The 21,877-nt window shown below is 33.9% G+C and overlaps 1 protein-coding gene across 2 annotated transcripts; it reads right to left on the bottom strand.

Moving 5' to 3' along the window:
• Positions 1–50: 50 nt before the first annotated feature.
• On the bottom strand, positions 51–16,327 carry LOC126832003 (probable N-acetylgalactosaminyltransferase 9). Of its 2 annotated transcripts, none has more exons than XM_050562682.2 (11): positions 15,900–16,327; positions 13,762–13,928; positions 13,197–13,374; positions 11,988–12,191; positions 5,647–5,764; positions 5,183–5,270; positions 4,755–4,852; positions 4,115–4,249; positions 2,969–3,076; positions 1,517–1,648; positions 51–743 (listed from the first exon to the last, which is right to left on the bottom strand). In XM_050562682.2, exons 1-11 carry the CDS (start codon positions 16,229–16,231, stop codon positions 603–605), a joined length of 1,701 nt encoding a protein of 566 aa, XP_050418639.2. In that variant the 5' UTR covers positions 16,232–16,327; the 3' UTR covers positions 51–602. The 2 variants fall into 2 exon arrangements, with proteins under 2 accessions (XP_050418639.2, XP_050418640.1); XM_050562683.2 differs by lacking the exon at positions 11,988–12,191 and adding an exon at positions 6,491–6,691.
• Positions 16,328–21,877: the final 5,550 nt, after the last annotated feature.

Here is a 21,877-nt window from a genome sequence, read left to right as displayed (position 1 = left end):
TTTTTTTTTGTATCTTGTAAAACATATGCATTTATAAATATATCAATACAATATTTATATATCAGGAATAATCAAAATTATGGATTATTGATCAGTTGGAACTTTAAAGACAAAATACTAACTTTCAAATATCAAAATTAGCATAATCATTCAGTTAGAATTTTTCCCTGGTACGGGATAAAAATTTCAAAAAGTATCATCATTTAAATATCAAATTAAGAAACATGTAACTTTGACTAAATGCAAATTAATTTTTTGACTAGAACTACAAGGCTTTTTATTGTCCAAGAAAAATATTTGTTTGTAAAAAGAAAAAAAAAGAAGAATGGAACAACATGTATAATATTTTCTTGTTTTATATATTTGAAAACATATCCTTCACTAAAATATACTCTGTGAAATCTTTTGTTGATGAATAATTTTTTTAAAAATATCAATATACTTCAGACTCTTGTTCCAGTTGCTGTTATTGACATAAATTAGGGAAACAATTCATTTGACTCAGCACATAGATAAAACAAATACTAAAATTCTTCAATTTTTTTTAAATTTAAAAAAGGACTATGTCCTTGAGGTAAAGAGAATATAATTTACAACGATTTTTAATCTAAATAATGTTCAAAGGCCCATTTCTGTGAATCTACTCCCTTTTTACATATTTTGACTATAATACTTTTACCACTGGGTATATCTGATCTGTCTAAACATTTCCCAGATTCTACATGTTTTATGGTACCACTTTCCTGAAGAGAAAAAACAATCACACCATTAAAGACAAAGAAAGTGAGCGACAAAGTAAAAAAAATAATTGTGTATTCATTGGGACAGATAAACTGTTGTTTACAGAAAACAATGGGTAATTTTTAAATACAATGTTCCATTGTTTGAAATTTATTTTAAAACTGGAGAGCGAAAGAGAGAGAAATGGGGTTTAACATCCACTCAACACAAACTAGGTCATTTCGGGACTAACATATGGTTTTAATTTTATTTCAATAATTCGCTTGCGCGTAGGGGTCTTTTTAGCAGTGGGAGGAAACCGGAGGACCCGGAGAAAACCCATGAGGTTGGACAGGCGACCCTACTCCTTGCCCATACAACCGGGGATTTTTATAACTGGAATAAAATATATTAAAATATATTGAATAACGGTCTAATAGTCACTGTTACTAAGGACACAATTTCAATGTTTGGTCGCTAGCTAGAAGCTGACCAACAGCACTTCATGGAATAATTAACAAGGCTTTCAAAAGTGAGATATTTTATCAATATATGATCAAATAGATTTACAAACATTAAATAGATCAAAATATTTCCCAGACAGACATATCTGCCTTTGAAATCCAACTACCAAGGGATTTTTACAAAAGACAATTTGTAAAACGGATCTCTGCTTTCATCCACAAGGTTATAGCCTTGTTCAAGACAAGCGGGAACCATATTTCCAAAGTCCTGAAGGCATTCAAATCCATGACATTCCAGCATCAAGAGCTAATTAAAGAATAAAATAATATACCTTGTCATGATTCCATTTTTGTAATGAATTATTTCGACATTGTTCTAATTTTACTACAGAGCCATCTTCACCATGTGTTGTCAGACATCCCTCTTCACGTCTTAATTCACCATCCAAACTGTAGGAAAATACCTGAAAAAATAACAAACAAGAAAAACAAATTATTTTCTCACTCAATACATGTAGTTTGTCATACTGAATATTAAATATCAAAATACAATTATATTGTCCGAATTCAAAAGGGTTGTATTTGGCACATTTTATGAAATTCACTTTTTGCTTCTTCAGAATAAAACTATAATTTACAAACATTCCCTCCTCTTTAGAGTCCTGGATGTTTAGTCTGTTGTATGACAGTAAGTAACATATTGTTTAGTCCAGTGTTGGGATTTCTCCTGTATATTCTGGACATGTCCTACGCTATTTTCCAAACGTCCGACCAGGAATATGCTCCATCGGACATCAAGATATGCTGAACAAGCCAACAGTGAGGCTGATGTCCCCCGCCGAAAACCCAAAATAAATAGATGACACATGTTAATTAATCGCACATTTATTTTTTTCAAAAGTATCAAGCAATTAAACTACACACTAAGTTCCATCAATATATCCGATAAATTATCTGCGATATCACTTCAGTGGAAGCAGACTTTAAATAAAGATATTTCACACACATGCTTTATCCCATAAATACTCGACAATGTTTCTGAAGACACATGGTAATAACACAATAACCCAAAACTAAAGTAGAAATCTCGCAAGATTTGTAAAATTACAAGATGGAAACATTACAAGAGTAATGTCAGAAGAAAATATTGTAAATTTTGATGGCATATTCTCGGGTTTATGATACAATTTTGAATGGGGGCTATGTTTTTAACTAAAGAAATAAACAAGGTAAGAAATGTCGACAAATATTTCAATTGGAATAGTGTAAGTAGTGAATTGTTTGGGACGATAGGGCATGCAAGTCTTTTTTTTTTTTTAACCTTCATCTGTATATAAGTTGAAACGGAGAATACAACGAAGGCCGGACTTGATGTATACCCCGAAAAATATGGTAATTTTAGAGAAATATTACTGGTGGCACTCTTTCATTCTATCGTATTACGACAACACATAATTTCGTATGAATATTACTGACATAAATTTGAATATCGTATGGGAATTAAATATGAAAAAAAAAAAACAAGGTGCGAATTTGAATATTGTGATTTATAATTGTGGTCTGTACCCCTTTATTTTCGGTAAAAATGTCGGACAAAAATAAATTTGAAATCCCAACACTGGTTTAGTCTGTTATAGAAGGACACAAGAAATATCAAATAAGAGTCAGTAGAAATAAAGACTACTTGTGTCATTTGAAATCATTTATTGGGAATAATTATTGGTTTGTAATATTGCGATGTATATATAAAAGAGCACAAATGCTCAAAGGTTTACAAAACTAACCTGATTAGCACTGACACCATTTTGACATGAAAAAATTCCCATTTCAAATACAATCTTCTCATCTCTTTGTAAAGTGTCTAAACACAAATTACTGCTGGGATTTCTAACCTAAAACAGAGACATATTTTATGGTTAAAAAATAAACATATTTTTTCCCAACCAGTAACTGAGATAATACTATTAATAGGCAGATGTGATAAATATAATGGACAGTAGTGGAATAATATTTACACTATGATTCCATGAGAAAACCAAGTTACCTCCCTTGCATGGAATACATTATATCAGAACATGATCAAAAGATACCAGTCGTTATCTATTCATTAACAATTATGCCCACAGCACTGCTTCTAACCATACTCATTTTACTCTGCATATTTTATCAGTGTAGAGATAATAATTTACTATATTCATGTGTGCTTACATCTCTTGGTGGTTAAAGGGCATTTGTTTCTTATTGTACATAGCATAGTGGGAATTGTCAAAGTATTATTATCTCATTAACATCTCGATTGATCATCTTACTTGTTTATAAAATAATCTAGCAATGTTTTAACCTTTTGATTGATCCTTTAGTTGGTAAAGCAACATGTATATCAACAACTATAGGCTCATTAATAACACAAAGACAGTATATTGATTATTTTGCAGGTAGACATTGATCGATTTTATTTTGTAGATAGATATATTCAAACTGACTTCAGACTTAAAAGTGATAGTTTATCTGTTTCTACATTCCAACAGAAGATAATGATGGCAGCTATTTAAATCAATATTTAGAAAAATTGAATGTGGCCCTGTTCAAGCGCTACTCTTAATGAAAGAAATGATCAAATTTTGTTCATTTTATGTTGATATTAACTGCTGTATTTCTGCACTTTCCAAACAACAATTTCTAGATATGGTTCCACCATGAATCCAATCTTTAATTATATAGTGTGGTGTATGAACAGAGAGGACAAGAAACTCCTCACAACTTAATTCTAGTGGCTCTCTAATTCTTTTTCAATTAGAGTGAAATTATTTTAGAATGTTGTCGGTGTATGCCTTGTAACATTCAAAATACCATTGACATTAATTATAAGCGTTGTCGATATTTTAAATGAGAATGTTATACTGTATTTATTTCTTATTATAATTTCTTACCATTCCCCAAGCATGAACATTTTCGTCGGGAACAAATTTTTCAGGATATACATTATCAAGATACCATTTAAAACTTTTACACTGTAATTTTTCACGCAAAGCTTTTCTTTCTGTTAAATCTCCTGGAAATTTTCCCTAAAATATAATTTACCACATAATATTAATAATAACACCATGACAATGGTTTCATTTCATATATACTTACTAAGGATTTCCATCTACAATTCCTTGAATTCCAAACTTGAAGATGTTTTTCACTAACATACCAATGTGCAGACAGATGGCCTTCAGTTTCTTGTCTCATCTGACATGGTGACACCTCGATAGTTAAAAACAACACATAGGCTCTTCTTAGCCCACATTGAACTCCAGGTAGTCAAGGTGAGGCACTAAACAGAAAGTTCTGGGTTCGATCTCTGTGCTGTCTGAGAAAGTACCTTAAGATTTTTCACCGTGTGTTCCCCACGTCAGTGTTGCAAGGACAATGTCTCGTTGCTTGAACGAAAAATTGAGGTCTGGTGTACATGTTGGGTGGGGAACCCTTGACAGTTGGAATTTGAAATAAAATTAGGTTGTAGTGTACAATTTAGTGAACAAAGACATGATAGAATTAAAACATAATAACTACTACTGTACATACGAGTAAATCTTTACGATGGACATAAAATAGTCTTTTATATTCATCCATCCATACTTCAGCTAATCTCATAGAATTAATTCCATGTGTATCTTTATTACCTGTAGAAATAAATAATAGTTTACAAACACCAGAGTTTTTTGCAATTTTTTACAATAATACAAAAGTTTGCAATTTATAAGATGGACCTTGATTTTCTTGATGCCAGGTGTGAAATATATTGTTTTACTGTAGGTAAGCTTACAAATGAAAGTATGAAATTTTTTGCTTCCAGTGGAAGAGGGACTTTACAGAATATAAGGAAATAAATGTTTTTTTTTACTGAAGGTAAGCTCACACCATAAAGGCATGAAATGTGAAAGATTTTCTTTCCAAATGGGGGGAGGGACTTTACAGAAATGTAGTAAGAAGTTGTTACATGTAAAAATTACCAGGGAATGTATAGGGATGACTAGAGCGGAATATATGACCAACTCGTGAACATGGTATAAATTCTAAACGTCCCCCACACATCCACACCTGAAAAAAACAAACCAAAAAACATTTACGATCAATCATCAAAACTGACTCATCTCATATCGTCCGCTCAACACACACTAGGTCATTTTGGGACTAACACTTGGTTCAATTTTATTTCAATAATTCACTTGCGCGTAGGGGTCTTTAGCATTGGGAAGAAACAGGAGGGCTCAGAAAAAACACATGAGGTTGGACAGACAACCCTACTCCTCGTCACGTCGAATCGGGGAATCGAAACTATGCCAGTTGACTCAATGACAGACCTTATGATACAGCGCGCACGTGCTAACCATTTGGCCATTTTATTAAGTTTCTTAGCGGCAAATTAAAAGATTTTAAAGAAACCAAAGAATATTTTAAATACATATATTCTTACTCTGAAAGAAATTTCCAGATTTTCTCCACCCCAGACATCCATACCAGGATCATAAGATCCAATCTCCCAAAAATATTCTCTATCTACTGCAAACAGTCCACCAGCCATCGTAGGTGATCTATAAAAACAGAAAATATTTGTAATATTCAAAATTCAATAAACATATTTCTAAAATAAGTTTTAATATTCCAGTTAATAAACTATTAATAGTAACAATGTTGGTCCTTTACCATACAAAAATTATGTTTGCTTTCCACTTTAATTACTTTTTGATTATTTGTGCTTTATAAAACATTTTTCATTACTGTTAACATGTTCTTTGATGATGTGTACAAAGGTAAAACATCTGGTTTATTTTCACAATTCTAGAAATTTGACTATTTATTTAATTCAGATAATCAACCTATTTCTTTCCCTCTTTGTCTGTCTCTTAACGTTAGAAAAATATACTTTTTCATGCTGTGACATGGGTATAATGTTATGTGCTTTGTAAAACTGAAAACCTGTTATACAATGTTTGGGGTGTAATAATAAATAATAAATATGTGTCATCAATTATGGTAAGTATGCAATAAATAAATACAAAAAAAAAAAAGTATTCATGACATAATTTTTCAGAAACAGATGCAATAGTAACCTAAGAACTTGACTAAACTAAATCTTGAAAATCAAACCAAATCTAAGATAAAACTGATCATACTAAAATATATTTTGTTCAATAAAGACACATAACCAAAATACTAAATAGTGTAATCTTTACAAAACTAAGAAACTAAAGCATAAAAAAATCAGTGATATTATAGGTGTTCAAAACACATTGACTTCAATGTTAGAGATACCATACCGTACAGGATCTGTATACTGACGATTTTTTACATCTATGTCAGGCACATCTCGCCATGTAAAGTGTAGACTCCATGTAAACCCTCCAACATTGTAACCTCCATTACTAGAGAACTCTAAATTTTCATCAGAAATGGCATCAACAATAGGACACAGCACATTTCGGCGATCTTGCTTAATTCGAAAGAGTAGTGGTTCAATCCTGTTTGAAATCATTTCAATTTAATGAAATATGATGGCACTACATTATTCTGAACCAATTTTCTCAACAGGCTTGAACCAACTTTTTAAATCATTACTACCGCATTATAACTTATTGACCTTCTCACTGGAGTTGTGGAAAGTTGAGATTCAATATCTAGAAACCGGCTGTAGCTGCACATTAAACATGTATCATCATGCAACGGTAAGCCAGGCGCAGTGGTAAAATGCAAAGCAAAAAAGTTATGGCATACTTAATAAATGGCTAATATTCATCCACTACCACAATACAAAGAAGGTTTTAGAGATATTAATCTTATAATAATTTCAAATCTATTAAAAATCAAAAATTTCAAAACTACCTGCAAATGCAAAGGGCTACAACAACTTAATTACAATAGCAAAAAGCATTAAACAAAACCATGGATACAAGAGAGGCTCAAATCATCCATTAAAAATCTCATTTGTCCTTCAAAACTTTTCTTTTTAGTTATAATGGCAAAAAAATACATAATACATGTTTGTTCTGTCCCAATCCACACAGGGCTACCAACTTGCAACAACACTGATTTCGTTTTACAATCAGCTACCACTTTTTAATATGACTGTTTTGGTTTTACTATGATACATGTATGCCAGTTTATAACAAATGGGCCTTCAATATAATCTGCCAGTTTGTAACAGGACATCAATATGATCTGCCAATTTGCAACAGGACTTCACTGTGTTCTACCAGTTTGTAACATGACTTCACTATGATCTGCCAGTTTGTAACGGGACTTCACTATGATCTACAAGATTGTAACATCATTTGGTTTCATCCATGGTTTGTCAACTTGAAAGAGGATTCACATTGATTCGCTGTGATTTATCAGCTTGTAACCTAGCTGAATTGGTATCTTCTAGCTTGTAACAACTTGACTGATTGGTATCACTAACATCTACCATGATTTATCTGTTTTCCCAAGTATCAGCCCAAACCATGATCGCCTAGTTTCACTATTATCAACATGTTCTACATTTTATTATAAGAATGGAAACTGTCCACCAATTTCTTTTAACACGATAAATTTACCTTAAATCTAACCCTTATTAAATTCACAAACATCTGAGACATTGACAGATTTGAAAGTCTGGCCTTGAGAACTTACTACAAGATGTTTTAACTATATACAATGTCCCTTCCCTGTACTGCTTATGACAACCAACCAAGATTTAAAAATGTTTTACGTGGCATACCAATGTTCCAAACAATACAATGTTGGCCAATATTCCAATATGATATCTTAAACTCTACTGACTTACTTTACAGGATCTGTTATAGTTCGGCCGACTTTATCTTCATCCGGAATTGATCGCCACGTAAAATGGAGGCTCCATGTAAAGCCCCCAACATGATAAGCCTGGTAAGGGGAATATTCTAATGTTGTGTCCATGATGTTAGTTATTATTGGACATAAGACATTTCTTCTGTCCTGTTTAATTCTGTATAACATTGGTTCTAACCTGGTGGTACATCATCAAAAGGTCATTTACAATCTAATCATTTTCATACAATCACAAAAAAAAGAAAAAAAAAAGAAATCACTGTCTTCGTAGTTTAGCAGGCTTGAAGCTGTTGTTAACCATTTGACATCACATTTATATCTGTACCTTATAGTTGAATAGCACATCACAATGTGAGTTCTTGTTTTTAAAAAGATCCAACATCACAACAGATGCACAAGAATCCTAATCTTGATATGTTTCTTTTGATTTCTCTCCACTGCTTCCATGCATTTGTTAGGTTTCCCACTAATTACATCAACCATGGTACTTGTTTTAAAGACCCAGGGGTGTTCATAACTTTTAACATGTTCATTCATTGTATGACATGAGATAATTGATCTGTTAGGCATTATTATACAATTTAACTTACAACAAACATAACATTTCAATAATTTTCAATTTTTCCCTCCTTAAAGATACATTATGTAAGATTTAGATAAAGAGCTAGCCATTCTTGCTATAATAGTTCGAAAATAGATAATGTAAAATGAATAATTTGAAAATTTCATTCAAATTACTCTATTGCGAGCGAAGATATTAGCCATTGAAGGTTTGACAAGACGTGTGCAATAATCTCAACCACCGTACTGGTTGTTCGAAGCTAATCCTCGCTCCTCCATTTTTAGCTTAAATCAAAATATGGCTGAACTGTTCTAATCTAATTAATATCGGAGAAATCCGGGTTGGATAAGTTAATTAATGTCTAATTAATAATTTAGAAAACATTTCAGGCCTAAATAAAGACGAGTAATAGGCAGATTCAGCTCTTGCATAATGTATGTTTAAAAATTGTTTTTTTTATTCTACTCTAGATAACGTACATTGTCTACTACAGGTATAATTTTATTCATCTTTTTTACGTGGAATTACTTACATTAAAAATTATGAACAACCCAAAATTTCACTTTTTTCCTCAGAACATTCCAAATCGGACACATATAATTCAACCATTAAAACAAAGAAATCCCTTAACGTCCAAATAGATCCCACATAGAATTAGTAAAAACATACTGACAATAACACACAATTCACAAGACACTTTACAAGAACCAAAGACCATTTTGTTAATTAGTTAGTATAAAAATGCATATGCTGGAATACAATAAATCGGAAAGTAAAAATTAACCTCTACAATAATCAGGTACATGTAGTTTGATTGGTTGATGTTTTGGGACAGGATAACTTTAATTCTAATTAAGTACGAGTGATGAAATTTGGTGTATAGTTTCATTACACCAGTACCTTGACTAAGTTCAATAATGAGCATTTGATCATGAACTAATATCTTTGGATTATAAACATACATTGTAAGTTTGATCAAATTGGATAAAAATTGTGACCTCTATATGGTCTATAGGCTAAAAACGTGATTTTTTGTACAATCAAGTGCCATAATCCATGAAGTTATGGTCAGATACATGCCAATGTCGAAAGGAACCAACATTTTTGGGATATCAACCTATATTTCGAGTTTCATCAAAATCGGATAAAACTTGTGACGTGTGTAGAGTGTCCACAAACAAATGTGAATGTACATCCAAATGTAAAAAGGAACCAGTGAAACCCGGCATAGCTGCATTACAGGTCTAGTCTTTAATATATCAATTTTCAAATTTGTCTCACTGTATTAATTGTCAGTTTATAATTAGCTCTTAAAACAAATAATTGGCTCTTTGTACATGTATTGATATTAATATATATTGATTTTAGCAATATTATATTGTTATTCTATAAACACCTGTCACATTATTTTTTGCTATTTATTGACTTTCATCTGTATTAACTTATGGTACTAGACGAAACAAAACCTGGATATTATCTGTTGTAACTTTCTCCTTTGTAATAAACTTTTAATGAATGCCAGTTAAATCACCTGATAGCATAACAATACACCCTCAACAACCTTAAAGAGCTGCTGTCCTCATGAGAAACTTTTTATCGCTTTTAAAAGCTGTGCAAATATATATGCCTTCAAATGGTACTTAAAAACAGAACAAGATAATGCCGATAAAATCCATGAGATTAAGCCAGAAATTCTGTCAGACAGCAGTACCTTTAAATCGTTGAATCAAGCTTGATAAACAGACCTTGCAATGCCCTAGACAAGTCAGCCAGTAATAGTTTCAGTTTCTTCAGTATTGACTGAATAATTACTGAGATTATAGATTATAGTGCTACCACAGCCAAAGGTTATTCTCATGAAAATCTTAAATAATTCGAAATCAATTCAAATCAAATATATGGCAGTCAAAAATGTGGATAACAATTTTTCAATATTTAATGCCATCAAATTTTGAAATTACATGTAACTGAATTAATTAGGCTACTCCTTGATCATTTTAAAAATTGCATTGATGTACTAAAAGATTTTTCCATGAGCTGAGACCAATACATGTAACAAATTATTAATAATTAATAAAAAAACAAACCATGCTAAGCTACACAGGTAGGCTACAATATATTGATAGAGAAAGAGAGAGAGAGAAATGGGGTTTAACGTCCACACGACACAAACTAGGTCATTTCGGGACTAACATATGGTTCAATTTTATTTCAATAATTTGTTTGTGATAGGGTTTTTTAGCAGTGGGAGGAAAAAGGAGGACCCCAAGCAAACCGACGCGGTTGGACAGGCGACCCTACTCTCTTATCACATACAACCACGCTCATTGACTCAATGACACAACTGATGATACAACGCGCATGCGCTAATCATTCGCAAATCCAACCCAACCATATTGATACAGAATCTTCTGTCTAGATGCCATATACATGTAACCACTAGCTGACTTTTTATCAAACACATGCATGTAGATAAACATCTAGATTATAAACTACAATATTATCATTGATGACGATAAACAATTATATCATGAGTATTGTCAAACTGTCTGCACATATTAAAGTACATCTACATGTACGATCAGTTCTCTCTTATGTTACATTATCTGTAAATAAATCAATATAAATCTGGGGTTTTTTTTGTACAATATTTCTAAAAGCAAATAATGACATGTAGGTCTACTTGAAGAAAAGTCAGCTAGAGATACATGTACATTTAAATAAATGTATTAGTGAATATATTGTTGAATGCAGTGAAGCAGAAATCAATAAGCAGATTTCGCTAGCAGATAAAAGCAGTAAGCAATTGTGTTATTCTGTTTACATTATAAGCTTAAAGTTATCTGGTAATACATGTATATTTTTATCAGCCATCAAAGGTTTTCACTGTGGCCTTAATTCAAAATATTTGAAAACTCATAAATACTCATATGAAATGGTACGTCAACTTCACTTTCAAGATCCTTAATATTTGTTGTTCTTAAAGGTGAACAAGTGAAATCGTTCATATATCTCAGAAGTAGAAAATCTGTACCATTTTAATGTAAATATAATGGGCGTTATTACTGTATATAATTAAAATCATTCATGAAGAATGGGTTCGCTTGTACAATATATATATAGAAGAATCATTATCGGTACTTTATTCATTTTAGACACACAATGGAAACCAATGTAAGCTTTATTGGCCATAACTCAAGTTAAAATTGATCGGTTTAAATAATGTTTATTGATAAAAGTACTTTTGATTGTATCGGTCTAATAGTAATACTCTCTTACATAACCTTTATTCTGGCAGTGTTGGGACTTTAAACTTTTATGTATATAGAAAATCACACAATTTTACACTTTCAGCAGCAAATGAAGACATGCTATGCGCTTCACGCGGTCGGTTTATATAATTTTACCTAATCGGATCAGTAGATGATTTTCTACGATCTTTTTCACGTTGTGGAATGGGACGCCATGAAAAGTGTAGGCTCCACCAGAATCCCCCAACTGAGAAGCTCCCCGTCCCTCCATACTGAAGACTTTCTTTGTCAATTAAATCGATCTCAGGACAAAGAACATTTTTTCTGTCCTCTTTAATACGAGCTAATAATGGTTCAAGCCTGCCAAATACTTACAATTAAATATAAAGTAATAACATGTCAACCCTTTCAATTATTCAATGTACCCGTATGACAATTCTAGCTAGAATGACAAGCACATGGATCCAGACTTTAAGTATTTTAGAAATTAAGTAAAGTAGTTGTTATAAGCTTATCATGTACATGTAAGTCTAAGTGTAGATAAAGTGTTCAAAATTGATGAGTACTTGAATTATTTGCTTTTTCACATGCCTATCAGTAACTAAGTTTACTGTACAATTTACAAATTAATTTCTTTATGTAGAAGATAATAAAGCCACTTTTAGCTCTTCTAAAGGGAGCGGTATTACTTTTGCAGTCTATCTATGTAGGATCTATAAATCTACATACCGGTATTAAGAATCACAACAATTGAAAGAGTTGACAAATTTACTAGTATACAAAATCAATAAAAAAAGATAAATGATTAATGAGAATTTAGGTCTTGTAGACATGAAAAGCTGATTTCAAGTTGATACTTTATAAAACCAAATGCCTTTAAACTATATGGTTAAAGTTGGGTTAAGAATATTGTACAACATATTTTGATATAATAAATATTTACTTTTGAATAAAGAGTAATTGTAATAAATCTATAGTCATGTAAAAATGCTTTTATAAATGGTGTATTCTTAACCCAATTTTATCAACTACAATTTCAGTTTCAAAAGACAGACTATTTCAAGTAAACATGTGACTGTGAAGACCAATGTGTTTATTGATATAGTACATGTCCCAAGTTTATTAATCCTACATTACATAAACTTCATTGCTTTAAAGTAATATGATTAACTGTCTTGAAATCAACATTTCTGAAAAGCTCAGTAAACTTATTAAAACATTAAAATGTCAATACTAACTTCTTTACTTAAATATCTATAGTATTCATTCTTGAGAATAAAATTCAGATTGCCAACACAAAGTATTGACATTGTTATTAAGTCTCAATGAGAAAATTACATCTTCCAAAAAATTCTGATTACTTACCATCCAGGTCCAGCTTCACAATGAGAATCTAAAAATATCAACACATCTCCTGTTGCTGGTTTTGCTCCTTCTATTCGCGCTCGTATTAAACCACATCGTTTATCTGTACGAACTATTTTAACAATACCTTCAGGCCATGTTTCGGCTACATATGCATTTAACTTGCTACCCAATTCAGCTGTAAGATAATTAATAGCTGGTTTATAATATTATAAAGAATTCATAACTTAAAGAAGACCAGTCACTGTAGGATCTTTACTGAAATAGTTTCAACCATGTTCAAGTCAAAGTACAATTAACATGAGGAACTTTCTCGGACAACACAGGGATCGAACCAAAGACCTGGTTAGTGAGCCAGGGTCTTAACCACTGATCAACAGTGGCCTTGAAGTTTTATATACGGTACTATAATACCTGAATCTTAACTGTATCTGTATTTGTAATAAGCTAAAACCCTTCATGTACTCTCTAATCTAAAGGCCATGCTTTTGAATTATTTGATAAACTTGATTGGATTGTCAAAACTGAAAAAAAGGGCTACTCTAACTACGTGTATACTACTTACGTCTGTCACTAAAATCATCTAATAAAATAACTTCATGTAAATATTCTGGTGGTGATCGGTTGACTACGCTATGAACTGTACGTAATAATGGTGACCAGGCTTCATTATGGAATATGATAATTACACTAGCTTTGGGCAACACTTTCGGATATTTTATATCTCTACATCTGAAATAAACAAAAATAATAAATTGTCATAATTTTAATAGTTTATTCAAAGAGAGAGTAGTTGTATGAATCACTGCTTTATGTATAGACTTCTTTACTGTGCAATAAGAAGAAAAATCACCAATTTTTGAAAGGATCTGTGAGAAATATTCACTTTTTTCCCCACTTGTGTGACTTGTAAAGACAATACAAGTACTGGTACAATATACATCAGGGACCCTGATGTATATTGTACTGGTACTTGTACCGGTACTTCAGGGTGTATTTGAATCTGGCCTTTCCTACTTTCCTTTTTCAAGATTTATTATGGATCTCTAAATTGTTACTAATGACCTGAAAGTGTTTGTGTTTGTCATCTGGAGTTTTTGATTTACAATATATCTATACGGCGAAGCATTGGGGTTTGAAACATTGGGCTGACTATCAACTATAGTCTACTCACATTATCTTACAAGCTATATAATAGGGACCTTTTGCATTGGCATGTGAATAAACACGAAAATCAGATGATCAAACATATTTCCTAATTATATATTTCAATAATTTCCAGCTATTTTTCATATACTGGTACTGATTATTTAGATTATTTGATATTTAAAAATTATTCAACTTGAACTGAAATTGCCATTTGTTGGTCCACGGAATCTTTTTTTTTTAGCAGCTGTATATCGAAACAAGCAGTATTTCCCATTTCAACACTCTATTTTTAACACAATCAACAATACATACAGACTCTAAAAAATATCGGGAATTCAATACATATGCCACAAGAAACATGTTTGTGTACACTCTTACATTTTCTAGCCGCGCACACAGACATACAGGATGACGTCACAAGCACACATGAAACAATGACGTGTTTGTTTTCTTTTCACTGTAAAAGATCTCTATTGACAGCCACTGCTTCAGAATTTGTGTACTGATTTCCTTAATGCTAAGAATATCCTTGTTAATATCAAAATTTGAAATTCACAGTAAATTCGGCTAAAATGATAAGATTGACCTGCAGAAAAAACTGAAAAAAAGTGAGGCCTTGCAAATGTATACACTATAACAATGCATGTGAACTTCGCGAATGCTTACAAATTCTGTGTGAACAGTTTACAAATGAAACAACTACCGTACACAACCATAGGAAAGGTGGCTAATTGCATATAAACCCATGCCCATAACTTTTGCTTTTCCACTTATGCTACTCTCACACAGTGCTTGTGCTAGTTCAGCTCTGAATGTACATGTAGGTCTCATTACACTCGCCCTGTACTTTCAGGAACCGTCCTATTGAATCCTTGCCGAAAAAATTTACGAACTCGGCCATATAAGATGAAACAAAATTTAGGTAAGCCTGGGGGGGAAAAATTGGGATTTTTGAAAAAATTTTATTGTAAATTAATTATTGTAATTGGGCTAGGCAAAGCAATAAATGACTGAAGATTCTCAACTTTTCAAAGATTTCAATTTTTTTCTCCCAGGCGTACCTAAATTTCGTTTCATCTTATATGGCCGAGTTCATAAATTTGTGCGTTACCCTCTCACTAAGATGTTCATTTACATTGTTCAGGCGTTCACAGGGACTGACACACGACCATTTAGCAGTAAAAAGTTGCCCAGTAAAATTGACTAGGAAGTGATTTGATTTTCGACAAGGATTCAATATGACAGTTCCTGAACGTACAGGGCGAGTGTAATGAGACCTACGTTCAGAGCTGAACTATGCTTGTGCATGCAATTTGCCACCATTTCAAAATGATCACAAAATGTTGCCAGACAATCGTGAGAGCAATCACAGTCATTCATGGGGTGTTGCAAACATAATTAGGAACATCAACGTGCTCCTAAAATTCACCGTCAAAGCATATTCTCATAGTTTTCGCAATATATTAGTAAGCAATCGCAAGCCATTCTTCACAACATTATTATGATAGTAAGTATACAGTCTCACTGAGTGTTAATGGAAGAATTAAAACTTACTTTGGATCTCTGACATCCCTGACAGCTCTGTCCAAGGCAATTTTGTCACTTGCTACTATATTAAAAGCCTCTTTTGCCATCAATCCATCTGCTCTTTTCTTCTCTTCTCCTTCTAGTATAACGGGCACACCGTATTCCCCAGGTCCTGATCGTGAACTTTCGCCACGTTGATAATCTAAATATCGTCTTTTCCGGATGGATAGAATGTCATCCTCAGTTTTCCAGTTTGTGAAGTCATACCAATTTCTGTACAAAAAGTAGCAACCTAAGAATAAAGCTGTCGCAGACAAATACGTCCAGAGTTTGCTTCTTCTCCTCATAAAAATTCTCATTTTGACAACATAAAACAAGGCACCTATCTGAAAGGACGGATGAGATGGTGAACTTCTCAAGATATTATGCCGACTGCTAACTTATCGCCATGCTTGGTGACGTATATCATGGGTAACATAAAACTAACGTGGCAAATTTATCCCGAAACGAACTAATTAATTTTACGGGTTGTGTTTCAATGATGTATTGATGTTCTCATAATATTTATTTTGTGTCATTATAATTTAGATTTTTATATATACATGTAAATATTGTACTTAACAATCAATTTCGTATTCTAATATTTATGTTAAAGACTTATTTCGTTTGACTTAAAAGTTCTTGAAATCCGAATTTAAGTAATACAGGTGTTAAAAAAAGGTGTCACAAGAAACAGGCGAGCAGACGACAGTTTTGCCCGTGAGGCCAAGTTAACACGTTGGGACACATCGCCTTTGGGTAAATTCACTGTATCAATAATCAAATGTACCGTACCGAAAATGATAAAACAGTCGAAGTGTAACGTAAGATTGTTTTAACGATTAAATTGTTTTCCCACTAACGAGTCCCAGGGGCTGTCTGTAGTGTTGATTGATGTGTAAGATTTGTACTTTGTAGAGCAAGCCGATACCAAGCGTAAAAGACGCCGAAAAAAAAAACATGTTACGTAATTACATTAGTGACATTATTTATGGCATATTGATAAACGAAGAGTGACGAAAACATATCTATAAAAATTCAGAAATATATAAATATATATGCATCGAAGATGTTGGTCGCAATGGCCAAAGATTACGGCGAGTTGTGCCGCCCCAGTTCAAACTTCAAGGTCCCACTCCTTGAGTTTGCTTAATCAGACCGCCCCCAACCCCGATAAACACAACCCATTTAGACCCACACTAAGCATAATTAAACTGTCAAACAAAATCAAAATGCAGTGTTATCATGCAGAAATGAAACTGTTTATGGGTATAGCTATAGTATTAGTAATATGAGCACTATTTCAGTATTTGTGGATTTGGCGCTATATTATATAAATTAAATGGACATATTATTATTATGCCCTATATATTGTTATTAATATATACTTATTTAAAGTTCATTTTGTAACGGTCCCTGGAAGGCAGTGGAAGGACGAAGTCCCATGACAATTCCTGCCTGCCCTTAGCTGCAAAATTGCGGGGGGTGGGCGGGGGTCGTCTATCAAGTGGTTTAACGCGTGCGCGTGTAAATATGAGGTCTGTCATTAAGTCAAGTGACGTGGTTTCGATTCCCCGCTTGTACGTGACAGGGAGTATATATAAGGGTCGCCTGTCCAACCTCGTGGGTTTTCACCGGGTCCTCCGGTTTCCTCCCAGTCCACTGCTTAAGACCCCTACGCGCAAAAAATTACCAATCAACTTAACAAAGACTTTAAACCATAAAATATATAAATGAAATTGGAATATATTTAATTCTCAATTATCCCCCTTTCCCCACAATGCCAAATGTTCATGATAAGGACAACATTGAACATTGTATATAAACTAAATGTTCATATTATAGGCTAAGTCCCACAATGGACAAAGTGACAATAACAAATCAACAAGTTAGCAAGTATCATAAAAAGCAGACATGAACATATAATAGCACCCAACCTCAATAATGCTACTGGTCGGGAGGGTAGGAATTGAAAAGGCAGCGTTGTGAAATATGCAGGCAGGCGGTTAAAGCCACGTACAAGGCAAAGCGCGCGAATAATAAAACTGATAGTGAGGCTGCAATTTAACAGTTCAAAGTTTAACTAAAATAATATTTACAAGAAAATATATCCATTGAAATGTTAGTCCTGAAATAGCCAAGTTTGTGTCGAGTGGACGTTACCCCCCCCCCCCCTCTCTCTCTCTCTCTCTCTCTGAAAATACACCCACCTCTGTATTAAAGGAGCTAGATCAATAACTCAATATTTCCCATTATATTCAAAATTTAAAACTAAATATTGGTCAATTTCAATCTAAATTCATTAATTTTAGAAAGTCCGGAAAAATTCTGCTTTTTTTTTTTTAGGTTCTCAAAAAATGTAAAATCTTCACTCAGCAGACAGTCGGTTGGTTGTCACATTCGAATTCAAGGTAAAGAAATGTGATATTTTGAACATTCCTGGATATCCGGAGTAGGTATTTTGGCCTAGCCCCCGGTTGCTAGTTCTATATGTTGTCATCAGAAATTTAGGTCAATACAAATTTTAAACGTCAAACTTTTCCCAAAAGCTGATGTTTTGCGTAAATTTCAAAATGGCAGCCCTCCTGAATGTTGGCGGGAGTGTGGTCCACATCCATGTTGAATGAGCTACGCTAAATATTGTGGGCCCAATATCAGGGGGATGTATTTTTTTTTTTTTTTTTTTTTATCGTTCTGAAACTTTTCAAACAATACAATTTGGGTTGGAAAAATTAAAATGGCAGCAGTCCCCCTATTTTGGCGGGAAAATTCTAAAAATTTGTAGTGATAATATTGGGTCCTAATGGAAAGTATCACACATGTTAGTTATATCCAGGTTGGAGTACTCGAAAAAGTTGAAAAGTGAAACTTCTTAAGACGTTGTTCGCTGATCGTTATCTCGCCGGAAAGCCGTTATATTCAAGCTGACATAAAGTTCACGGTTCATGTAATATTATGATTGCTATTGATTTTATTATTGGGAGAGGGGGCGAGTGAACTTTAGGGGTGCTTAATTGATCTCATGTGGAAGCTAGCGTTTGAGTTTGACGACATTAATTTTATTATAAGCAGTGGTTCTTGGCAAAATAAAATGTTATCAGGCAACTTGATCTTTCTAATGTCCCGATAATGCAGATTGCAGACTACCCCCCTCCCCCCACAAAAAAAAAAAAAAAAAAAAATAAAAAAATGACCCCTCGCAGTGACGTATAGTTACGCTACTTGGTGTTGATAATTTTTAAGTATCCTTACATTTATAATGGACTTTTTTCTCTTCACTCATGATGTACCAATAATTGTTCATTGGGTCTAAGGAAAAATCGTTTCACCCCAACTACGTTATTTAAAATAAAGAGACATTGAACTCAATCTACATCTGTCGCGTGGAATATAATATAAGCTGCTTGTTCTGGACGGGTTTTGTTTGTGGTGGGATGATAACGGGGATCCAGTGGAAAACAAAGATTATCAAAGATTGTGAATGTCATACAGACTAAAGTTCTCAATGAAGTTTTAAAACTTGGTGGTATTGTACATTGGGACATAAAATAAAAAAAAAATATTTTTATCGTAAATCATTCAGTTTCGAACGTGTATCGCAGAGTTTGGGCGTTTCCATATCTATACGTATACGCCATATCTAGATATTAAGCTCGGTTCATACTACATCCGTATCCATAAACGTATCCGTATCCGCACCCGCATCTGTATCCGCGTTTTGCCGTTCAAATAGAAAACGCGAAAACATCCGGCTTTCAATGCTGAATTGTCTGTCAGAGATTGAGTTTCTATTTGGGGAGATGATGTAATAAGGGGAAAGTACTCGCTGATTGGCTAAAGCTCGGCTCACTAGCCGAAATGCCGGACGCACTTTACAAAAATACGCTCTGGGAGCAATCAATCCGGCTTGACGGATTCTATTTCAACCCTTTCTCTAAAAATGACTAAAGTATACCAGTACGTGTTCACGCACGTATTTACAGATACGGATACGGATGTAGTATGGACGGACCTTTAGAGACTTTTGGGAAGCAGATTTTTTCCCATCCGTATCACGTATACGTGATACGTTGCGTCAATGTAGTTTTAGAGTTTTGGAAGATTTTCCCGCCGCGTAGTAGATGAGTTGAGCTTAGTTCTATTACAGCATGATGGCAATTATCTACCAAGATCACCATCAGTACTAGTCAAGTGTCTAGCCTACAAATTCCTAGAGGGAGTAAAGTCTCTCGACAGTCGCTAAGCTATTAAAACACATCTAATGTCGAATATTATTAAAAATCTTCGACTTCGACTCGACAGCATTTTTTGGTTTCACTAATGTATCATTTACCATAGAATCACATCATTTAGAGATTTGCAAGGTCCCACCTCACTAAATTTAGCACGTAGATCAACCAGCATGCAGACAGACAGGAAAAATATGAAAATTCCCATAAAACCTCACCAAATATAATGATTAAATTCCAGTCTTTATCATGGTTAAAATCACATCAAATATTCACCTTTGTGTTCTAGGATACACATAGATTCATAAACACGCTATACCACAACATTTCTGCGTCTAAAAGTAGCAAACAAGACGGTAAAAAGATGACGATGTTATACGGACCTTTTCCGTATGAAAGCTGTTCGATACGTGCTGTGGCAACGTAAATTTCTGGTCCGTATCGCGTATCCGTATGGATTTTGCGTGTGACGTCATCAATGTGTGTGCATTTCTCATACGTGATACGGCACACGGATACGGCAGCACGTAACGAACAGCTTTCATACGCAAAAGGTCCGTATAACATTGTCGTGTCCTTTTACCGTCTTTTTTGCTACTTTTAGACGCTGAAATGGTATGACGTGATTTTAACCGGTTGATCTACATCGGCGTTTCCCAACCTCTGGGTCGCGACCCAACTTGGGTCGCGAGCACTTTTCCAGGTGTCGCGGACTAGTCTGAGAACTTTAAAAATAATGCTATCTTTTCATGTAATCTATCTATACATCTTCAATAGAAGGATTGATCTCGCTTTAACTCCGTACATCTTATCAAGGCCTCTACATTTTTCGTCACTAATTTCGATTGGTCTCGCTCTTTCCAAGTGAAATATCTACCTGTGATAATCGAGTTGCAAAGTTCAAGGTTCGTTCAATGTCAAAGTTGTTGGAAATTTCTAAAACAAAGAGACTTGCTGCTGCCAATTTTCGTGCAAATAAATACTTCTCAAGTCTCTAAAACAGTGTCGATTGCTTTTCCGTGAGTTTTTCAACTGAAAAAAACCCAACCTTTTAACGGTTGTAAACTTATCTATTCATTTTGGGTGGAGATCGCAATGTTTGTATTTGGATATGTGTTTGTATCACGACCTCTGATTGGACAACGTTATTGTTCACGTGTCTGCAGTAAAGGGAAATAACGTACCTAAAAGTTCGGGAATTTCAGACAATTCTGGCAACGGATAGAAGTTTTAAAACTGCGGCCGTTGCTTCGGGAACATGTGATCTATACAGCTCTTGCCACATTGCTAATCGATTTCCTCTCATGGCCACGATTTGTTTCATCGGTCTATCATTGTTTTCTCACTGACGGGTTTCCCCGTAGCACTTTCACTTTGTGCATTAGCCCAGCATCCTATAATTACTATTGCCTAATTGCGCGCCGTCCATCGCGGGCGCAATTCAGGTAGTTTTCGGGCCTGAGAGTCATCAGCATTTGGCAGGCGGCGAGCTAACCAGACAGTGAGCGTCGGTTCATTCATTTTACGTCGGATCTTCTTGACATTACGTTTCTCTTTAAAGTGGTTACTTGTTGTGAAGGGAGATGGCCGGCGCGTCGCATGGACGACCTTACCATGAACAATTCATTGATCTAGGTTTCTGTTATAAGTAAAATGTGACTTTGTTCTTCGAGGGGTCGTGATCTGATCCTGGGTCTGGAATGGGGTCGCCACCCTTTATCATGGTTAAAATCACAT

This window comes from Patella vulgata, chromosome 9 (assembly GCF_932274485.2).
Source record: "Patella vulgata chromosome 9, xgPatVulg1.2, whole genome shotgun sequence".
NCBI classification, from domain to species: domain Eukaryota; kingdom Metazoa; phylum Mollusca; class Gastropoda; family Patellidae; genus Patella; species Patella vulgata.
The sequence above is the reverse complement of the archived record's forward strand: the minus strand, read 5'-3'. Positions and strand labels throughout refer to the sequence as shown.